At 33.3% G+C, this 24,604-nt stretch overlaps 1 protein-coding gene and 1 long non-coding RNA gene across 3 annotated transcripts in view; one reads left to right on the forward strand and one right to left on the reverse strand.

Moving 5' to 3' along the window:
• The window catches only part of LOC147072266 (uncharacterized), a 112,817-nt gene extending 90,840 nt beyond the window's left edge, over positions 1-21,977 (forward strand). Inside the window, exons 3-6 of one of the 2 annotated variants that reach the window (XM_085947595.1) lie at positions 5,060-5,457; positions 5,924-7,659; positions 17,969-18,162; positions 21,165-21,977. In XM_085947595.1, the coding sequence (XP_085803721.1) occupies positions 5,060-5,457; positions 5,924-7,659; positions 17,969-18,162; positions 21,165-21,278 (2,442 nt within the window). In that variant the 3' untranslated portion in view covers positions 21,279-21,977. Of the gene's footprint in view, positions 1-5,059; positions 5,458-5,923; positions 7,660-17,968; positions 19,515-21,164 lie in introns of those variants that run through there. The other variant, XM_085947596.1, reaches the window with a different exon arrangement.
• LOC147072267 (uncharacterized) lies at positions 14,011-15,689 on the reverse strand. The gene is made up of 3 exons (XR_015070605.1): positions 15,625-15,689; positions 15,032-15,223; positions 14,011-14,616 (listed from the first exon to the last, which is right to left on the reverse strand). It is a non-coding gene; the product is annotated as an uncharacterized LOC147072267 (long non-coding RNA).
• Positions 21,978-24,604: the final 2,627 nt, after the last annotated feature.

Raw genomic sequence — 24,604 nt, forward strand, 5'->3', positions numbered from 1 at the left:
GTAGGTACAAGGAGGGACGGATCGCTGACTGGTTTTGAGACCCAAACGAAAATTTTGCCTGTGCAATAAACTACTGTGTTACCCATTGTAATAGATGCCAGAATTTTAAAATTCTTTAATTGATTTTTTACACTCATATTGTAATGCTGGCCTTCACAGTGGTCAAATAAATTTTTGTGGTCACGTGGTATTCAACCATTATGAAGAGGGCGACATACGCGTTGGCCGGCAAATGTTTGCCGTCTATCGACACAGTGTCGGTATTTCAACACGCATCAAAGTGCGCCAATATATTGGCGCGTCTCATCTGCAGCATGATGCTGCGAAGAATGGCATATGTAATAGACAATCACCGCTATATTGTTTTAAAATGCCTTTTCATATAGGTACCTATCCTCGATTCGGATTTTATAAAATATAATTAAACATTCGAAAGTATAAAGCAGCTAAAACACACTACAATATCCGACAAATACGTAAATTAAGGCGAAGTGAAACTGATTCAAATGAGATTTAATTGCTTAGCATAAAATAATGTAGAACTATAACAATATTATGTCACCGGCACACAAACATTAATTAAAATGATTAACAAGTTTCATACTGTCAATAAGCGTTAATTAGTGCAGTTATTTTTCATCACACCGATTCGTGATTCTTTTGTCTGCGGCGTTGCAACCGACCGTTGTTTTGTTTCGCTGGAAAACTCGCCTGTGTTCCACTAATCAGTCCGTGCAAATTGGCACTAATTTTAAAGCCCAAAGCTTGTTATTTGCCATTTTGTTTGCTTATACGGCCGTGATGGCGAATCGCGCCGTTTCTTGTTTACCTTTCGCGAGCGAGGTGCGAATTTCAGCACGAATATTCAAATGGACATGGAAGCTGTTTATCAGCGCAGAGAAAGTGCAGACATACTGAAAATCCCGCACTGTTATTGCAGCAGCCATTTTGCATTGGCTTATTTGTGTCTGGCAAATTGGTTTAATTTTTATAATTGATGTTTATTGTTTTATGGCAGATTTGTCCAACAAGTAGGTTGTAATAAAAAGTGGTGGTGATCTACCACACACTCTCATTGTCACTCTTCAACTTGAACAAACAATTTCCCATTCTTTGTGTTTTTGTGTTCTTTTGGGCACTCATTTTACTCGTCGTTAGACTATTCTTCTACTGTGAAAGAGAAACTATGCATTAATTTAAAGCGCGGGGATTCACACCTCACCCTTTTCTCACTCCTGCTGCATGTAGTGAGCGATTCAATACTATGACGAGACAGCATAGGCTTTCTCGTTGTTATTTGGAAAACAACTGTCTAGTAAGCTAGTAGGGAAATAAAAATGGTTAATGATTCCCCTTCAAAATTTCAATAAAATCATAAATTATATTACAACTGATGAATATGCACACTGCTCATTTTCACAACTCAGTTCCGTGTGTTGACGTGTCCGACCAAAAGCCATCCTGCAATCGATGCGTTGGGCATACCCAGTGACGTCTCGTGGGGGTAGGCAGATTGGGCGTTGCTTGGGGGCGGCAGTTACTCGAAGGGCGGCAAATCGAGGAGAATCGTTTGGTACATAGAGAAATAGCTACCTAAACTTAGTAATAACGAAAATATCGTTCCATTATAAAATTCAACTCACTAGTTAACTATAGTTACTCAATAGAAACAAAATGACGTGTTAATTAGCATAAAAGGTTTAACAAGACTGTATTTTCAATCGGTTCGCGACGTCTAGTTTACGTCCGTCACCCTTCCATCCATTGTGAACATAAACGATACGGATGATAAAAATACTGTATACAAAATAAGGTGGCATTTTGGCGCTGCCCAGGGGCGGCATTTGTCTAGGGACATCACTGGGCATACCTGTTTTATAATAATTAATGAATGCATAAAAGTATCACCTAGCTATCAATTGAGGGTAGGTACTAGTTTCAAAATCAGTAAAGTATCTTTATGAACTAAAAAAACTGCCAACAATAACGATTTCAAATAGAAATTTTGCTTTACAATACATATTATCTGTTAAATATGCATACATAATAATTTAGAACAACATCAAAAGCATATTCATTAGAATAAATTGAATCGTTGCATAAAAAATATTATTATATTGCCTTTAAAACGCGAATAGCCTATTAGAATTAATGAAAACACATTATAATTGTTGGAAAAATATATTTTGCTATTTTTCGAATAATAGAGACGTATATATCAGCTACCTAATAGCTGTTACCATAGATAGAGGTATTAAATATAAAGAGGGGCAAGAAATCGTCTTTCTCATACAACTGAATGACGCAGGCCAACAATAGCCGACAGCTTACGAGAAATAGCGACGCGATTAAAAAAAATGCAGGGCATCAGGGAGGATTTACTTTGGTCATTATAACGTACCCATATAATATAATGTTAACGTGGAAATTTTGCCGCAAATTGATTACCAGCCTGCGTCACCATACTTTTTCCCCATACTTGCCTGCTTCACTGTACTTTCATATAATCTGCCGCCCCTGGCTGTTACCGACTTAGAATTTATTATCTATAGATGTTGGTTTAATTTTCTCAGCCAAACGAGATGAATTTGATAGTAAATTAACTCACACATAGAGAGATTCATATAAAGTGTAAATAGATGTTCATATACCGCAACTGTAAGTTGCGATCGAGAAATCTCGAGATATTATACATCAGGATTTTGTTTCTTGAGAATATTTTATCATGAACTTTCTTGAGAAATCGTTGATAATTTCTTGTAAATTCGGCGGAACCCGTGAAATATTTTTTAATTCTTCGAGGAAAATCTACATACTTTTTTCATTCCCTTACTTTTCTCCGCAATCCTAACATGGCTCGCGGAACCTGGTCGGGAATCACTGACTTAGAAAATGAGATAAAAATATATTTGACAAAAGGTTTCGGGAAAAAAATATCTCTTACATATTATGGGAAACAAGTAGATAAGGTAAATATTGCCTGATATATAATAATATCATCCAATTAATATTTAGTATTTGAATGCAGAACAAGTAGAACCATTTTTGAAAAAAACTCTGATTTGATTTTCAAAAATAGAGGTTTCATTATACGTAAATAGATAAGTCAATTATTCCGCTTTTCATATACTTACGTATTATTATATTTTCAATATCAAAAGGTAAGGGGTCGATGTGAATTCTCCCTTCGCGATAAAAATTTAAATAAGTCAGCCTCATAAATGTGACAGTCGAATTTTAAAGGAAGTTCCAGGAATAAATTCATTTTCCTTCGCTTAGTTCGGTGTCTGGGTATATAATATATACTTAAATAGATGGTTCGATCTCAATGCATTATTAAATTTATGTGAGTGGCTGGCTCTTGTTTGAAGTGAGCCTGATCAAACAAAGCTGTGGTTAATTGTTCAATATCCATTAGCCATTGCAGCGAGGAACACGTAAAGTAACCATTTAACATTTTTTTTTAAATATAGATCTTAAGGCATTGTAAAGTTCAGTTACCTATCTAAAAATTCAGTTAGCATTAATTTAATAATAACAATAATAATATAGTTTAAAATGCTAGATTTTTTTTCGGTTTTCGCTACCTTCATGACAAGTAATGTTAAACTATATCGCGTAAGCATTATTTTTCGTTATACAACTCTATTGAATAGATGTTTCCCAAACTTACAGCACGACGTATACCTTTGATGATTAATTATCATTTAATTATTATGAGTTATTTTAACCTTTATGCCAAATTAAATTTTGTTTCGGATTCAGATATAACAGATTTATGTTATCTCTTGTCAATGAAAATTATTCTTATTTTGCCGAAGTTATACGTTATACTACCTCCCTACTTACTTGTGTACGGAATTGCAAATTTATAATATTTTCACATAGGTATGTAGATACATACTAAACATACTTATTATAACATAATAATAATATGGTTTTTTTTTTTGAATTATTAATAACCATGTACTTGCTTTTTCGTACAAGGTGGTTGTTAGTAATTTTGGACAATCACAAACACCCAGGCTTTGAGAAAAACACATAAATATTGTGTCCTCACCGGGTCGAACCCAGAACTCTCGGGCAGAAGGCCAGCGCCTTACCCACTGCACCACGAGAGCCGCTTTATTAATAAAACTAGGTACTTACTTAAATCGCAGAAAAGTCAAATATTTTTACAAAAAATCGTCCAACCATATACCGTTTGGTAAACAGGCTGTAACAGTGTTTAAATCTCGAGTATGGATAAATATGGGATAAACTTAAGCATATAAAAGAATATGTTATTTTCAATAAATACGTCTGTATCATAATTTGTATTAAAGTTTGTCAAGTAAACGAAACGCGGATTCAATATTGGTAATATTTGAGTATACTCGGCGAGTTTTTTGTTTCTTGGGTTTTGTGATATGATCGTTATGAAGTCATAAAACAAATCTCGCTTCAGATTTTGGTTCTTGTCTATTTAGTGGAAGCCAGCGGCAAACAATTTTTTAAAATAACCGATATACTTGATTATGTGTTAGGTTAGGTTAGGTTATCATTCTTGAATTCATGAATTCATGAATTTTACCGCTGTTCCCGTCTAGCTTCTAGTAAACAGACTTGTACTCAGATTTTTTACTTCGGCGACTGTCTTCACATTACATATGCGTAAAACTGTAGAAGTCATAGATATAAGTATAATAAAAAAAAATCAAAAATACTAAGTACATAATATTATTATATAGGTAGGTACCTATTCAAAAATGTATTTTCAAATGCAGGGTCTATCGATAAAAAACCAAATCACTATGTACATACTTTATTGATTGTGAGTCGAGTAGGTAATTAAAATCTGCACACTGGGAAAGTTGTTTTTCTTTTCCTCAGTAAACCAAATTATGCTCTTCCAGAGACCAAGTTTTACCAATTAGCCCTTTTGTTTATTCGGACCGACATCCGTCTCTGAACTTTGAGAAAAGGGGGAAACAAAAGCAATCGAAAGTTCCCAGCTGTATAAATTCAATTGTATGGCAGTGCCGTGTATTTGTAATTAGTTCGATGAATTTAATTCCAGCGATGCTTCCCTCCGGGCCATCGTCGATCGGAGTCTTGCGACGTCGTCAGGCCCCCGCCACCCCCCAGAGCCCCGCCCCCGATCGAAGAACCGACTTCCCTCACTCCTCTGCAGACCCTCGTCCTCAGCGCATCTCCTTCGCCGCGGCAAAGAAGTCGCATCAGGACAAACCCGTGGCTCGGCAACGGGACGGCGAGCTCTGGCTCCAGTCTTGGTAGAAAAACCGGAGCATGCGAGGAATCCGGAAGCACTTGTTCCTCTGGTGGTAATGGCGGTTTCCGGTCCGGCGGAAGCGGTTCTGAGGGCGCTGTTAAAAGGACACCCCCTGTACACACGAGAGAACCCAAAAAGTCGGCGTTGGGGTCTTGCAAGGAGGCTAGTCCAATTACTCGTAGCCCGTAAGTATTCCATTCATTTTCTGCTATAACAAATTTGTATTGTATAACAATAAAATGCCAGGCCATGATGATTGTGGTAGGTACTAGGTATAGTGAATGAGGCAGTTACAGCTATAATATGTCCACTGTTCAAATCAGCTGAATGAAGGGGCGAAGTGGTGATACTGATGTCTAATTTTCGATAAAAGAGGAACGATAAAAAGGAAAATAAGTTAACAATCAGTCATCATGAAAACGATAAGGGTTGCGAAATCGTAATCAAACTGGGTGAAAATGCAAATTAACGATTTAAAAGACCCTCGCAATGTAAGTACCTACTATCTGGGTAGTAACTGATGTACAAAGCCCTAAAAATAGACTGACTAAGTTTTACCTTACCACATTTAATTTTTGAAAATAAATTATAAAATTTAATAAACATAATATAGATACAAGCAATTAATCAATATTGAATACCTTGTTCCAGAGTTCCTACTGCATCCTGGTCACCGCGTCGATTAGCAATGACCGTGTCGTCAAGTTCCTCCGGAAGTCATCGGTCGAGCGATGACGACCTCACGTTGCACGAGATGATGGGGAAGTACGACGAGAGCTACGTCTACGAGCGGGAAACCGACATTCTCTCCGATAGTGATCCGACTGACTGCGAGGATTGCGGCGACACAGATGCAGATACCGGTCAAGACGGAGGGGACGAGCAAGATCCCGAAGATTTAGATTTTATAGATAAGGACTCCTTCCAGGATTTGAATCTCAGTGATTCTGAGAGAGGTCCCAGACGATTGGGCCATTCCAACTATTATCATTTCCCTAATGAGCTATCGAGAAAACTTTCGAGACATCGGGACAACGGAGCACGACGAGCGGGAAGCGCGCCTAAAAGAGGTGGTAAATCAAGAGCACCTCCTAGACGCCGCCGCCCTCGCGATCCCGCCACCGCTTCGCGCAGTCTCGGAGGAACCCCAGTCAGTCTGCGAAGAAAACCTTTAGATAATATCATGGAGATGCGCAGTCACCAGTCACCGGTTAGGATGTCAGTCCAACGTACTCTTTTGATAGAAGATGCTCAGATTGAATCGATTAAACGTCGGTCCAACTCGGTCAGTTACGTTCGCAGCTGCGAAGTGAGGCAATCCATACCTGGAGGAAATTACTTGGCAAATTTCGATTCAGAAATAGCTCTCATAGAAGCTGACAAAGAAGCGGATAGGAAGTACAAAGAGCTCATATTGGAAGCGGAGCATATTCTAGTCAGCATGAAGGCCGGCACTCCTATCATGGGATCCCCACGCCGGACGCTAAATAATCCTCCCGCCAATAAAAGAGTCGAATTGTTGAGGAACGCGGAGATCGATTTACTTCCAAAAGTACGCACCGTGGAGTCTGTTCCCGGTAGTCCAAAGCTTTGTTCTCCACGATTCAGCCCAAAAAAGAATCACATAACAAATTTTATACAGATGAACTCTCCGGAACTCAGCAGAAGAGAAACAAACCAGAATATGAATGAAAATATTTTCTCCAGTCCAAAGAAACTTCTGGTTCACTCTCCGCCTGTTCCGAAAAATGTGTTCTTGAAAACCCCTGAAACCACTCGCTCGATCGCAAAATGTCCAAATTCACCGAGAATGGCGAGAAAAAATATGAATCCGCCTAGTCCCATGAGGAAGATGGGGAGTAAACCAAACTCACCCATGCTGCAATTCAACGGACGCGGTACAAATGGTTCTCCGATCTGCCGTCCCGTGACTCCTCAACCGACATCTCCGATATTACATATCGACGATGACAGTGACGAGTCAACCGAAAAAGAACAGTCAAACTCTGACTTTAAAAAATTTGATAGTCCGATTTACAAAACACTCCCGAAGGCTATGGATTTTTTAGATAGAACTCCTCCACTCAAAGTCGACTCGCAGAGTGGAGACAGTAGCAGCCTGGTGGGAGGGACTTCCAGCTCTTCGGACGGAGACGGGGATCAGGTGCGCATCAAGGCGAAGGAAAAGAGACCACCGTTGCTCACGTTTCGCTCGGTGGACATCGGTCACCGAGTACCTGACTCTTCGTACTGCCCGCAGAGTGAGCCTGTGAAGCGGAAGGTATACTCATGCAGTGCCACTTTTGATCGGCTGCAGAAGTCACTGGAGCCGCATCATTTGATCAGGCAGAAGTCAGACGGGGAAGGGTCTACCAATGATGAACAAGGTAAATAATTAATTTAATTTTCGTTTATATAAATCAAAAATGTATTAAGTTCAAGTTTTTACACAGGAGATGTTTATCCATTTTGACTTTCTTAATATTTTTTATTAATATAGAAAATTTTAATAAGTATCAATATGAACTGATAAAATAAAAATGTTTTCTTATTTTTAATAATAATAAAAATGCAACCATATCAGATAAAATACCATTATCTATAATATTGTAAATCGCTGGGTTTCTGAAAACTGAGTTTGTAGGTGCAACAAAATATAAAATATTGAATACCGATTTTTTTACAAGGTATGTCAACTAAAATGCAACTTCAACAAGATCCTACAATCTGGGGAAAATAACCATTACTGACTTCTGGAGCAAACCCCATTGAAGACCCAGTGAAGAAGAAAAAAATGAATTGTCGATAAATGCTCTATTTTAATTTATTGTAAAAAATGATCAAATGGAGATAAACTATAGATAAATAAATAGTTCACACTGAACTTTGTCAGTCAAACGCATTTGTTTTCATCAAACTAATACTACAATGTGTAGATAGTGTTTATTAGTTTTTAAAAATCAATTAAACCCTGCGACAACCAAGCCATAAAATATAATAGTCAAAAAATTCTCATCTGTCTATAAAATATCTAAAATTTTGCAATTAAATCATAATATATAACTTTGAATATTGGGGGAAGGTGTTCCATGTCAGCTATTTTCTGGTATTTTCGGAGGTTAAGCCTGAATCTTACGTAAGATTTATAGAAAAACTATTTATATAATTATGAAGCTTATTCATCGGCAAATATTTATGTTAAACATTTGATAACTGCATAAAGTATTTTTATGACGTAAAATAATATTCTTTGGAACCTTGAAATGTAATAATTGATAACGAAACCATATTTTTGTGACATTAATAGACTGTGTTGATAACCGTTTTTTCCACTAAATATTATGTCAAAACGTTTATTATAGATAGCTTTAATGTTATCAAACATAATGTAGTAAAATATATTCAGTATAATTATAATATTTGCAGTTTCTGTTCCCTCTAAATCTAACGGAATCGACTAGACATTTTGTTATTAAAATATGCTATAATTATAGACATTCCAAATAATCTAAAGCTACGTATCAGAAGGGTTATCATTAATCATTGAATAAATGATGAAACATCTTGTTAATTATAAATTTATAATACTAAATAGTGAAATATTTTAAACGACAATTTCCGTGAAATTTTCGACAAGCTAATCTTCCATTAGAATCGCCTACGAACTGGCGCATGATGTCTAGTATTTATAGCTCGTATTATTTTCACTTTATATGTCCAAAAAAATACGCCAACACACTAGTATTGTACACAAATTTGTTTGTAACACTAAATGCTACAAATTGAGCACAAAAATAGGTTAAATAAACGGATATTCAAGCGTATTATAGCAAACGTAAAATCATTTTGACAGAAGGATCGGAAAGCAAAAAAAATCTGAAGAAATTTGTATTTGCGTAAATTCTACGTAATGTCATACTAAATCATACATTCTAATTTTTAACACTGTTGCAATCTATTTTGCCTAATATTGCAACATAGCAATTAGTTTTCTGTCCCTTTCTACAACTATCTCCCTCTACATTCAAAATAATTATGATTGTAGTAGGTATGTATTTTATAAATTGTGATAGATTTTATTTTATTTCAGTGAAATATATCGGGTCGTCCAGTATTGCCATATCTACTAAAATATTATTGGATTGATATTTTAGTAAATAAGTGAATGAAGTTTTTCACCATTTGTATCTACTATTAGTTTTACTATTTTTATTTAATAAATAATACACATGAGGTTTTACGAATTTCACATTTGTTATTAAACATACTTACATAATTTAGAACACCCCAAACACATCGCGAAGTAAAAATATCTATATTTTTTACTTAGCCAAATTATGAATCTACCTAGGTTAAGTACCTACTGATATTTATATTACAGAAAATTTAACTTTTACTAAATTATGAATTTGCGAGATTATAATAATACAGATGATTTTAAAGAATACTTTCATCAAATAATAACTTAATAATGGATGCCTGTACTTACATAATATTTTCCAATGAAATATTTTTTTCTTTTAAATTAACTTTACTTTCGAAAGTTTAGCCTGGCAATACTATGAACGTCATTTATTTCAGCGGGAATGCGAAATTTTCATCCTCGGTTTTTGACATAGGTACCTAACAATATTATCACAATTATTTATATCGATTGTACTTACAAAAAATGCCACGAACTCACTATCCGATGGCTGGAAGTTCCAAAAAAAGACGTAGGAGAAAAGATGGAAATATTAATACATTAAAAACACAAAGGTTTGAAATTATTATTTTATAATTTGACATAATTATACATAGTTGAAAAAACCACATTTCACAGAAAATTTTGTTTCACAATATTTATTTATCTTGCAAAAGGAAGTTTTGCGTATTACTTATTAATACACACAATTAAGTATAATGATCATTTGTACTTATATTATGTTTGTGCCATGTCTTATTCGAAATTAGTGTGTCTGTGACAAAAATTATAATCTGGTACAATAATTAATAGCAGCTATACATTTTGTTTTCTGTTAACTATCTACTAAACTAATATTTTTGAATGTATTATAGTATTGATATATTGCCGAAGACTATGCCTGAGCATGGAAATCCTCAAAGCATACTACCTGAACCAGAATTTCATCCCACATTTGAACACGAACACGAAGAATTTATTATAGAAAATGAAATTGAAGATTCAAGCCCTAAATTCCGTGTAGAAGGCCGTAGAATTATAGACTTTTCATATTTTTTCCAACAACTTCAATTAATTAGCCACCATGATTCTCCATTTAATTGTAATTTATCACATTTAGAAATTTTTGGGGAAAATCGGGATAACTTTAGTAGTACATTTTTTATCCAATGTAAACTTTGTGGTAAAAAATTAAAAATATATACAACTGAAATGAACAAAAACAAAATGAATCTGTGTGACGCATTTGTATCCAGTATAATCAGTATCGGCAGTGGATTTTCAAATCTGGAAGAAATGTGTTCAGCAATTGACGTTCCATCGATTACAGCAAGAACATACAGAAAGAGTCAACAGAAGGTGTACGAGTGGTTTGAAGAAACCAAAAATAAGAGTATGGAAAACGCTGCGAAAGAAGAGCGACAACTTGCAATCGAAAATGGTGACGTCGATTCTTCTGGTATTCCCATGATATCAGTTGTTGCAGACGGCTGTTGGTCGAAACGTTCATACAGATGCAATTATTCCGCAGCATCTGGCGCTGCCACGATCATTGGTCAAAGAACCGGAAAGATTTTGTACATGTCAGTGAAAAATAAATATTGCGATTTGTGCGCCAAAGCTAAAAATAAAAATATCCCTGCTCAACAACATAAATGCTTTTTAAATTACACCGGTCCGTCAGCTGGAATGGAATCTACAGCAATATTAGAAGGCTTTAAAGAATCTATTAATACACATGGATTGATTTATTCAAAATTGATTGCTGATGGAGATTCCAGCACATACAAAAAAATTCTTGATTGTCACCCATATCCAAATGTAACTGTCGAGAAAGTTGAATGTAAAAACCATTTAATTAGAAATTATTGTGGCAAAATAGAGGCATTAACCAAAGACACAAGATATCCCTTGAATGTAAGAAAAATCATTGCGTCAAGAAAAAGACGTCTGCGGAAAGCCGTCATAGGTGCAATCAAGTATAGAAAACTACAAGATAGTACTTTCGAAGAAAAGGTTATCGCTTTGAAAAAAGATTTTATTAATGGACCGCACCATGTTTTTGGAGACCATACTTCTTGTCTACCATATTTTTGTACAAATGAACCAAATACAGAGGACATGCTTGATGTAAATTATGTACCAGCATTAAAAGAATGCAGTCTATTTTCTCAATTAATGATATATAATTCTCGTTTGGTGCTAAATTCAAAAAGTTTAATTTATAATTTTTCTACTAATATTTCAGAATCTTTTAATAACATGATTGCAAAATTTGTGGGCGGCAAGAGAATTAACTACTCTCAAAGACAATCGTACATGGGACGATGTGCAGCGGCGGTAATCGCATTTAATACAAATAAGTTACATTGCACAATTCAAAAACAAGTTTATAAAAATAGCCCAAAAGCCTTCATAAATCGCTTAGAATCAAGAAGGTTGAAAATAAATAAAAAAAAAATAGGAAAATCTTGGCGAAAACCAATACATTCTGTTCCTTTATCTAATCCAGATTATGGAGAGAGTTGCCAAAAACCTGATATGGACAAAAATCAATATCAATTGTTAAAAGAAACTTTTTTGAAAAAACTCAAACTGACAAACTATGAGAGGAGGGATATAGAAAGACGCACTGTATTACAATCTGAATGTGCAGAATGGCTAGAAAGGCGACGAAACCTTCTTACTGCCTCTGTTTTTGGAAAGGTGTGTAAGCGGCGAGAAAATACAAAATTTGGGCCTTTGGTAAAACGTTTATTATATAGCCAATCATTAGCCAACGTGAAAGCGGTAAAATATGGTAAAGAAAATGAATCAATAGCTTTACAACAGCTTAGTGTACAAGAACGAATTAAGATTGAGAGATGTGGATTGTTTATCGATGATGTGTATGATTTTATCGGTGCAACGCCAGATGGCATCAGCGATGATGATACAATTATTGAAATAAAATGTCCTTTCTCAGCTGCTGGAATAAGTGCAGATGAAGCTATTGTACAGAAAAAAAATTAAATTTTGGAAAGTAGATAAAGACAGGAATATGGTAATAGATAAAAATCACGATTGGTACTTCCAGATTCAGGGGCAGCTTCATATTACTAAGAAAGATGTCTGTTTATTTGGAGTTTGGACGGGACATAATTTTCCTGTTAAAATAGAATTAATCAAAAAAGACGAGACATTTTGGATTGAAAAAAAGATATATCACTTTTATATGAATTGTCTACTGCCAGAAATAGTAGATCCCAGAACCAGTAGATCTATGAATATTAGAGAACCAGAAAGGCTGAATTTCTAAATTTTTATTTTAAATTTTATTATGCTTAATATATTTTCAACAAGTCTATATTACATCACTATTTTATAGTTCATCAAGATATATCTAATTTACTAATATAGTTTACTGTTACGAGACACCCAGAACGAGTGTAATTTTATGAAATTCAAAATAATATGTATACTTACATCTAAATAATGATACCTACAGATCTTGCTGGCGATTCCACTGTGCCATATTTTGTATAAGCATTTGTCTCTGCAGCCGTGGGGTTTGGTTCCGTGTAAAAAGTACATTTTGTTCTCAAGGTCAAAAACCAAATTGGTTGTGCCAATGGCTTATAACCATTCCTCATAAATGATTATAACTGATATCACCTAATAACTGATCAGTGCCACGCACGAGTTAACTCGCGGGATCTTTTAAACGTCATAACTTCTGAATGTACTGTTTGTGTATATTTTCTTAACAATATTTATCATTTTAGTGTGAAAATATTCACGTTAAACATGTTGATTTGGTAAATTTTCACAAATATTTATCATTCTATTCTTATTTCATATTTTTTAAGGGATTCATTTTATTCCAAAAATAACTGACCTACAAGTACCCACCTGGTAAAGATTGGATTTGGATTGGATGGAATTTCCTAGTAGATTTTCCAACTAAACAACATGACGCTTTCTATATATTATTTACTGTTAGTTTTGAAATTATTGTATTTGAAATAAATAATGTATCAATAATACACATAGAAATCAATAGATATATAAAATAGATATCACAGTTTAAAAATCAGAAAGATCAATGCATATTACCATTGTTTATGTTACAATATAAAACAACATTTATCATTGAACGTAGGTACCAAGAAAAATAGACTTCATTAAAATGTGTCAATATAGTATATACCCGATATAATTATATAAATTATTATATTGTTAATTACTCTGTGGGGTCCATATATACTGCTTCAATTGTAATTTAATTTTACAGTATAATTATTTATGTTAAGTACTTGATTTACTTATTATATGTACAAATGTAATATACTTACCTACTTATTAGGATATATCTTGGTGAATTTTAAAATAAGAGGAAATTAAATGGAGGTCATCGTGTCTAACTAGATGTCAGCCGTTGTTAAGTCTTATATAAATATTTATACATTATTAAATTGTTTTTCTGTTTTTTATTGATGTAAAGACATGGCATGTATTCAAAGTAATAACAAATTAGCTGTGTACTATTTATTTAACTTATATTAAAACCCCAAGATTGATTTCGTCTTACGACATATTTTATTCTTCTAAGTTTTACTATGACATTGTAATATGAACCATGGATATAGTATAGTACTTAAAAAAATCAAAACTGGTAATATATTATTTCAATATTTAATTGTCAATTTTCATTTGAAGTCAGCATTTAATTACTGGTATAACACATAATTATTAACTGATATCTACAACTTCAGATGGACAAATTAATTGATATATCATATTATCAGTTTTCATTTCCTTTCAACAATGTATTCATTCTAGCAGCTATTTTAAATATCTTACTAGTTTTTATGTCATGGCACCTTACAAAGGCTCCGAGCAATCGTATACTGAGCTTCGAGAACAGATGTTTACGACGGATACTGGGTGTGCGGTAATTTTAGAAGTAACGGGAGATAAAAGAACGCACCAAATAGCCTCCCATCACGCTGAGAGTGAATACGCAACTTTGTACCTGGCCCGGCCACGTGCTGCGAGTGCCTGAAGAGAATCCCAATCTGGTTTGCCTGTTCTTCAAGCCAACCGGATTCCGGCGTCCTGGATGGCCGCTAAATACTATCTATATAGCATATCTGGCGGAGTTACGGGCTGCTAGTATGACCTGGAACGATGCAAAAAAACTAGAGTGACAGAGATTCTTGGAGGCGCCGCATTGTATCCATATGCTGCAACTAAGATGCGGATATAGCCGAAGAGAAGAAGTAATATACAGCATCTAGAAAACTTAAAGCCTTTGAAATGTGTGTGTATAGATACATGCACCTTTCATTGGTGTTGGAAAGACAATTTTTCTAATATCAAAGTGATATTGAGGCTGAAAAAGACAAGACTTGGAGAGTAAGCTCTACCAAATGACATACCTAATATGATACAAGTAACTGATATGCACAATTATATTATATTTTATATTACGAATCAAAATAGCAACTTTTATATCATTATCGATAATAAATTTAGTGCAAAAATGTTTTTATAAAATTGTTTTATTTTTTAAACATTAGTCACTTTATATTTACCTTGTGTAATTGTACTATTAAATCTATAAAATGGGTGTATATGCTTGATGGTCGACGTCATAAATCACGCCATGTTCGAATCGTACGCCGAAAGCCGGATTTATTTCATTATTAATTAAAAGATTTATTTCATTCCATCTTATTCATATGAAACCGTCGACAAGCAAAGATCTCGGTAGACATTTTCTCCATCTGCAAAAAACATAACATAGGAACTGTTAATAGTGTGATTTTTAATCTTTTATAGTTGGCGACTGTTTGAAGAGTGGTAATTAAAACGGATTAGTGATAATACAAAGCATCAAAAAAGATTGATTAACTAAAATAAAGTAATCAGGTAGGTAACATGTTTAATAACAACTAGAACGCCTTAGATTATATCAAACAAATATAATATAGGTATATGAAATCACAGGTTTTATATAATTCTGGAATGAATGTAACTAACCTCAAAAAAAGGATTGTATTACGTCGGAATTATGAAACATTGAAAGCATGTATAGACTAAGAAAACAATAAATAAACACTTGAATAATATATGCAAAACACACAGAATACTACGATAGTAATAAATAACATAATATTGTACTTACAGATAGTGTTTCTTATTCCTGATATAAAACACAATTGTTTTAGGTACCTTGCAATTTGCAAACATAATATTTGACAGCAGAGAGATTTTTATATTAGTCTATGGCCAAAAATACGGATTTATTTGGCCGGCTAATAAAAAGATTTTAATATAGCAAGAACATTTTAAATATGCGACAAATAAATAAAAGTATATATAATATAGTTGTTAAAAAAATCTGTGTACATTATAAAATATATTTAATATTATAAATACATATATTTTTTAAATTTATGTTATAATTTGTAAACGACGAAGCACGTCAGCTAATACGCATAGTAAATGTTTAAACTTCGGTAATCAAATTCGAATGTGACAGAAAGAGAAAGAATAACTTTTTAATCATATTAGCATGCGTAAAAGAGATGTAACATAATATCACTTTCACTTTAAAAATCATACCTAGTATTCAATGTCATAGTTCAACTTTAAATGAAAAAACAGAAACTCTAGGTAAGCATGTGTGCCCTTGACTGTTATATGTATTTTTAATCCAACGAAAACAAAAAAGTATGAATAAAAAAGTGTGTACAATTTTGTGTATCGCCCAAAATATACCAAAACTATTATGGTTTGTTTTAGGCAGGGTTTAATCGATTTTTAAAAACTAACCAACACCATCTGAAAAATGTTCTTAGTTCAATCAAAACAAATAACTATGACGAACAAAGTTTAATGTGCATTATTTATGGCGGATCTAAACAGCTTCTCCACCCTCAGCTACTGTTCTGTAGTGCTAAATAAAATAGTCCCTGTACATTGTGATTTTTTCATATTACATGAGATGTAATAGAAGATGTTTTGGAGTAACGTTACATTTTTAAAAAGATCTTCTGATCTCCAATCTAGCATGCTCCAGCACCATTAGATGACTGATTACATTCAATATTATTTAGGTAATGTTTGCAATAATCTGACTTCATCTGTATGACATTATGGTACGAGGGTGGGTCAATAATTCCTTAGAAAAAAGCATTAAAACAGTTTTTATTTTTGTATTTTTTTTTATTTCTCAACATAATCTCCTTGGAGCTCAATACACTTGGTTAGACGTTTCTCAATTATTTTTAAACCGTCAGAAAAATAAGTTTTCGGAAGGTCCTCAAAATAAGCATTTGTCCGATCGATGACTTCTTCATTTGAAAAAAAACGTTGTCCACTTAGCCATTTTTTTAAGTTTGGGAAAAGGAAAAAGTCACTGGGGGCTAAATCTGGCGAATACGGTGGGTGGTCGACCAATTCGAACTTCAATTCTTCAATTTTAGCCATTGATCGTAAACATGTGTGAACACGGGCATTGTCCTGATGAAAGAGGATTTTTTTCCTGTTTAAATGAGGCCATTTTTCTTCAATTTCGTTTTTTAGCTGGTCCAATAAAGATGCATAATAATCCCCTGTTATTGTTTTTCCTTTTTCCAAATAGTCAACGAAAATAATTTCACGTGCATCCCAAAATACAGTAGCCATAACCTTACCAGCTGATTTTACGGTTTTCGCCTTCTTTGGACATGGTTTGTCTTCGCAATCCACTGCTTTGACTGTTTTTTCGTCTCGGGAGTATAGTGGTGTATCCATGTTTCATCTACAGTCACAAAGCGATGAAAAAATTCATCCGGATTGCGTTGCATGAGCGACAACAGGGCTTTAGAGGCCACCACCCTATTGCGTTTATTGTCGACTGTGAGCAAACGCGGCACCCATCTTGCAGAAATATTTTTCATGCCCAATTTGTCATGTAAAATAGAAATGACGCTACCTTTTGAGATCCCTGTAACCTCAATTATCTCACTCAACTTTAATCTTCGGTCACTTAACACCATATCGTGGATTTTATTGATCATTTCTGGTGTAGTCACCTCTACAGGACGTCCTGAGCGTGGTTCATCCTTTGTTGATGTACGACCACGTTTAAATTCATTTAACCAGTTATAAATAGTTGCAAGTGAAGGAGCAGATATGCCGTGAACTAAATCCAACTCATTTTTTATTTCCTTTGCTGTTAACCCTTTTATATTAAAATGTTTAATAACAGCTCTAAACTCAATTTTCTCCATTTTCCATTTTTCCATTTTCCACAAGCAAATTTTTTTTTTAAATGTACGAAAAACACACAACAACCCGACCAATCTGATTGAAACTTCGCAGCATACTGAATCGGTAGTGCCGCTGCATGAAAACAAACCGCTTACAGTACTAGTCGCGCCACTTGTCGGCTTTTCTAAGGACTTATTGACCCACCCTCGTACCTAGTAGTACAATAGCTACATAATCATTAAGCGGTGAGAACTTCATGACAATTGAAGTAGATCTCTTATTGTTGTTGCAAGGGTCGGAGGAGTGCCGAGCGGAGCTGCGGGAAAAGGTATCTCGCCTGCGGGCGGAGCGGCTAGAAGCAGAGAGAAGTCGGCAGCAGGCTGATCTTCTACACAACCAGCAACAGACTCAGCACCAGCAACAGCAGGGGCAGTTCCAAAGGCAGTTGACTCTCATTAGGCGGCAGGTAATCATTCATCATCACTTTTAAAACATTAATTGAATGGTTGAATGCCTACAATTTTTTGAGTTTTTAAATGAAAATAAAATATTTGTAATAATATAACTTACAGTGGAACCCCGATCTACCATTCTCGCATAAATCGTTTTCCCGCACGGATAGCTCATTTTAGCCAAACACCCATAAGAACAATGTTAAATAATCCCGCATTAAACGTTCCCCGATTTATCGTTTTCCTCAATCTATCGTCTAAATATTATGGTCCTGTCACAAATATTATCCCGATTGACCGTTTTTGTTAAATATTTTTCATTTCGCTTTCGTAGAATTGTTTATGATACATACTACAGACTTTTCAGTCAGGTTCAGACAGGTTGGTTGGCGCTAAGGCTTGCCTCGCATCTCGTATCAAGTCGCAACTAAAATGCCCCCCATGAAGAAAACTAGAACTCTAGCTGAGAAACTGAAAATAATTCAAAACGTCGAAAAAAATACAGAGTTTTTTATTTTTTATATATCCCGCATTTATGGTTTTTTTCTTAGGGTCCCTTGAAAACCGTAGAATTGGGGTTTCACTGTATAATAAGGACGGTTCGAACCGGCCGAGTGATTTAGTAGAGTGGCGAGTGATTTAGTGAATTTGTAACTGAAAAGTGTCCGAACACAGTGCATTAGTGCTCGAGAGTGCTGCCGTCTGCCAGATAAACTTGTAACTTCAAAAATAATTCAAATGACACTATACAAAAACGGCGTTGTTGAATTGAATCGATTTATGCTCCAAATTCCTATTGATGAATACTAATTTACATAAGATACCTACCTATTATATTTTTGTGGTTTCATAAATTTTTGTATGCTTACCTATGTATTTTTGTAGTTTGTTTAGGTAATAAATAGGTACTTTATGCACAATAATAAAACCTCACCAGACATCCATCGAGCCACCAAAGAAATGTCTTGCACATTCCCAAATGTAGAATATTATTGAAATATTTCCCTTTATCTACGGATCTATGAACACACGTTCGCGACGGTTTGTCGCATTGAAGTATAATAACTGTAAGTTATATTATTTCGAGTAGTATCTTTGCTCCAACGCTATGCCATCTCTGCGGCAGTCGGCGACTAATGAACTCGCCTGTTCAGACTTGTTTCGTGGCTTGTTTAGTATTTCATGAGAGGTGGTGGGGGGTATTCTAGAATAATAGAATAAAATGGATCGACTGGACTGGCGATTTTACTTAGCTACTCGACTAAATTTATCTGTTCAGACACGGTTTTTTACCAAATCACTTGCTACTCAACTAAATCACTGGAACAGTCCGAACAGGCCTATACAGTTAGTAAGTACAGTGGTCGAAAAGAAAAAAAAAATTTTCACTGGAACTAAACCTTTTAATGATTTCGAGATTCTATCAATTAGTCTAGTTTTAACGTAGATCATTTATTAATAAATAGTGAATATAATATTGTTTCATTATGATGTTTGAAAACCACCCCTAACTATGTGATAAAGGTATTAGATCAACTAGTTCCACAATGGCAGACTTCTTTAATCAATTCATCAAATACGAGGGTTGTCCAAGAATTAAAGACCTTTATTATTTAAAAATAAAAATATCCCCATATAAAAGAATATTTTTTGACTATTATCTACTATGGCTTGAATTAGGCAGGGTATAATTGAATTTTAAAAACTAACAAACACTATTGTCCGGCAACTTCATCTTGGCTACGTGGCAAATCTGTGAACTACAATCCCCTCCAGTACAGCTAATCGAACTTCCGGTTTCAAATTAGGAACGCCCCCAAATTATTCATTGCATTTTTGACACTTCGTATTGGACGCATCTATCAATTTACGTAATTTGAAGCTTTTTATATTCAAAAGATGTCTAAAACAATACGAAATAATGCTCGAATTATTATCAGTAAACTTTTGATTTATTGCGAAGAAGAAAAAGTGTCGTATTTAAAAGGCGAGCCTATACAATACTTTCAACAAGCCCATTTTACGGGTTCCTGTCATGTCAGGTATGTCAAAATTCAGTGTTGTAATACTAGAAATATTTCCCCAAATACTGGAAATTATGTTTGTATATTATAAAGTTATGTGTATCGTAAACTATTTTATTAATATTTTTAGACGTATGATAATTAAGTATAAATGATCATTAGTTAGTTAATGAATTGTCCTTGTATTTTTAAACCGATAATTAGGTAGGTACATATTGTTTTAAAATTTATGTAAGGTGGATATAATTTAATTTATAGAAAATTATTTTCACAGTATGTGTTTCTACAACAATTTTACTAAAAATACGATATAAAGACATTTGTAAATTATAAAACATGTGATTGGGTCATCAATATAATATTGAATATGTTATATCTTTTACTTCTACTTTTTTAGTCTATTTCTATTTGTGTTATAGTTATTTAATTAATAAATACCTGCAGCAATATTATCAGTTAATGTAGGTTCAATGATACATTTCCTTCCAAATTCAATAATTACGCTGTATTAATTAACCTAATATAATAGTAATAATTAAGAGGTGAAATTATTTGAAAAAAAAAATTCTATTGATATTTATTGAACAATAATTAGACTTATAAATTAATGTACTTATAAACTTACTGAGAATAGAATTGATATAAACTTAAAACCTTATTTCGCGGGATATGTTTTCTCAAAAAATGACAACACTGAAATATTCTATTCGCGACAAGGGCGACTTCCTGTTTTCGCCTAAATAATGTTGTCGTACAGTATCTACACATTGTAGTATTATTTCAATGAAAACAAATACATTTGACTGACAAAGTTTAGGTGCACTATTTATGTCAGATCTTAAAAGCCTATCTCCAATCTCCATCACTGACGTACACTGTAGTAGGTACTTCCTAATTTCAATGATATAACGTCACCAAATATTTCACGACAGGCACTTGTTGACTTGATTGGGTGTACATTTTTTAGTAAACATCTTTTTTATTATTTTCAGATGCTTCTTCAGACCATAGAAGGATTGAAAAGGAGTTTGGAAGATCAATCGGCCAGCCTGAAGCAAACATACCACGAATCCGATGCAAAACACAAAAACATTGAGTCGTTTTAAAGAGTGATATGTTGTTACAACAATTTATATAAATAATAACACGAACAATTGCATGAATTTGTTACAACTGTGAATTAAATTATACCCATGAGCGGCAAGTTTTTATTTGTGAAGACTCCCAAGATTGAAAAAATATTGTAACAATGGTAGATTTCATCAATACTTTATCTTTATAGGTACAATTATAGGTTTTTAGCTTTGTACTATTTTAGATTAAATAACAGTGTAGCAAATGTCAATACACTCCGGAAGAATTTTCATTTTACTTCTAGTAACTTTACTTAGGCAATGTTTGTAAAACATATTTTATTTATTACATTTTATTTATTATTGTAGAAGTACGTCAACTATGGTAATAAACCGACTTAAGGTTGTGATGCAGAGTAAGGGAAAGGTTTTAATATTCTATTAAGCTTCATAACTGATGAAAAATCAAATAGGAAAACACTATTACATTTACGTACCTATTATTATATAGACTATAATAGTGAGTTCATGCATTTTTTACCTCCAGAACCTGCATAATATACTCATGTGATTGATTATCAGTATAATTTTATTATATTACATAGAATTAACTCGATCACGGTTGATACATTTTGGACACAGTCACCATAAGTGAAATTTGTCGATCAATGAGAGATATGAAAAACAAAACAATATAAAATATAAAAACACTTTATTGATGTACTAAACAAAATAAACAAAAATTAATATAATTATGCAATAAACTGAGTAAATAACATTCATTTTATTCTGCCTTGCAAAAAAGAATATACATAGTGTTTAACCCTGCTTGGCCTATCTGCATTTATTATGTAAAATTTGTTGATAGCTGTCAAATAATCTGATTGTATGCACGATTCCTGGCATGTGGCATATTATATCAAAATAAGTGCAAGACAAAAATATATTATTAAAAAGCCGAGGTCAGTTTTACAACTTTGAATTAGCAACATCTTCCACTAATTCCCACATTTTATTAGGTATGTAATAAATTATGCAAGAATTGTGGACATGTATGCATTAAAACAGGACCGATCCTAGTAAGTGCGAGGCTTGATTGGAGCAATATATAATTTAACAATCTACTAGAAGATCTTACATTATTAATAATTATTATATTTATCTTATATACTATTGGTAAAATCTTTCAGATTCTTTTTAGAAAAATTGAAGTTGCAAGATCTGCCGTCTTATTTCTTTGTTTCTGAAAAATGCACATCAAGTATAATAACTATGCTAGAAGTGTCTGTTCTTCAAGCACAGTATTCTGTTTTTCTAAGCCTACGTAAGATACCATGACATGCTACTGTAAATCAACACTTTGAATGCACATTTTATTGAAACCGAGTTCAATAATTAGACTTCTGAAAGATTCATCATTCTTTCATTGAGTTGAATACTGCGTCAGCCATTTAGAATGCTAGAGCTATTAATCTGGCATTAAATAAATTGACCTACTCGAAATCGCAATCATAACATATGTTTTTATTAGATTTTCATTATAATTGTTGAAATTGTTACCATACTTTATTATATAAATGAAAATTCTACCGAATATTGGCAAAGTAGGATTAGATTGGTGTTTAGTGACTCAAAGTTTAGCATAGTTAATAACCCTTACATTCAATCCAAACAATATGTTACGCTAGGAACATTGAATTTGTAATGTAATCATTGTAGTTATTATTTAAGTAGTAGCCAAAGTTTGTAGTTTAACTACAGTAAGTAACTAACGTAGCTGAATTTTAGAAAATAGAAATTTAATACTCAGAATCATTCCGATTATGAAATAATAATTTCATTGTATACAATAGAGATTATTGCAGCCATAAAAATAGATCTTACTCATTATCTTCCATAATATAAATTAAATAATCTACATAATTTATTATAATAATATGTAGACAATTTTTTCTATTACAATATAATACTCAATATGATTTTAAACTATTTTAAATTTCTCTTACTAAATAATTTTAATGACTTATGTGATGATTCCTACAAAAGGTATTGATTATTTTCAGTAAACAATAAAAAAATGGCAAGTTTTCCTTCACCTATAGATTTACACAGTAAAAACTCTGCTGGTTTCATAATATACAGTACTCTCTCAGTAATCCGCCACCCCAAAAACCAGACAAGTGTCCAATTAGTGAAAGCGGCGGATTATAGTGCATACATACAAAATATGGTAAAAATATAAACAGGTATTTCGTAAAAATAGTTTTTTGGGAAATTTGTACTAGCAAATTACGATTTTATTTATAATCAAAATCAAGTATTTATTAAATTATACATATTTATATACTAATTTTATTAACTAAATATTAAATGGTAAATCATTTGACATAACCAGTTGTTCAGTGAGGCAGATATTCTTGAATGGCTTAGGATTCCTGGCTTTCCCTATGACCAAAAGCTTCAGTTTGTGTGTCCCGGTTGGATTGGAGCACGGCATAATAAAATTGTGATGCGGTCCTTGGGCACTTTCCTTCCTGGTACTTCGTGATGAACGTACGTTTTACGAACGAAAAGTTTCCAAAATAAACTCGTCTCATCTGCATTGTATGCTTGTACACGGCGGACTACTGATTGTGACAATCGAATACCGGTGAATTATAGAGCTTGATTTTGCGCTTTCAACTAGTAAAAATAACGGCGGATTATAGTAGTTGTCGGATAATTGAGCAGCGGATTACTGAGAGTGTACTGTATTGTGGTCACTCACCGACCCCCGTCCGCACTCTCATGCTATATCTTATATATAATTTTATTATAAATTACTTTCATTTACAAAATACTTTTGTAGAAAGAAATATGACACTCATAAAATTAAAGCGAGATATTGTATTGCGTACAATATGAACAATATTTTTATACTTTATTTTAAACAATTAATTTAATTTAATTAAAATTAAATTTTAATTAACGCAATTAAAAACAAAACTAAATAAAAAAAATAGTTATATATTTTATAGAAAATTGTTGCCCAATTGATATTATTTGAAAATCATATTGAGTTTTATACTTAATAATAATTATGTACTATTAGGAAAACATTTTTATACTACCAGTTTAAAATTGATTAGTCTTAGTGTATACAGGAAATTCCGTGTTTAGAATTACACTTATTTATGACTTTCTGGGAGTCTTTTATAGTATTTATCTACTAATACTATTTTGATTATCATGGCTGTTTTTGATTACTTTTACCTACATATTTCGTGCAGGAATACGTTATTCGCATGTTGTTTGACTGTTATTATATTATTTTTGTGCAAATACATAATAATAGTTAATTGAACTCAAACAAATTTATT

The sequence above is a fragment of the Rhyacophila brunnea genome, unplaced genomic scaffold, assembly GCF_057557595.1.
Source record: "Rhyacophila brunnea isolate RB1 unplaced genomic scaffold, BYU_Rbru_1.0 scaffold_2, whole genome shotgun sequence".
Lineage (NCBI taxonomy): Eukaryota > Metazoa > Arthropoda > Insecta > Trichoptera > Rhyacophilidae > Rhyacophila > Rhyacophila brunnea.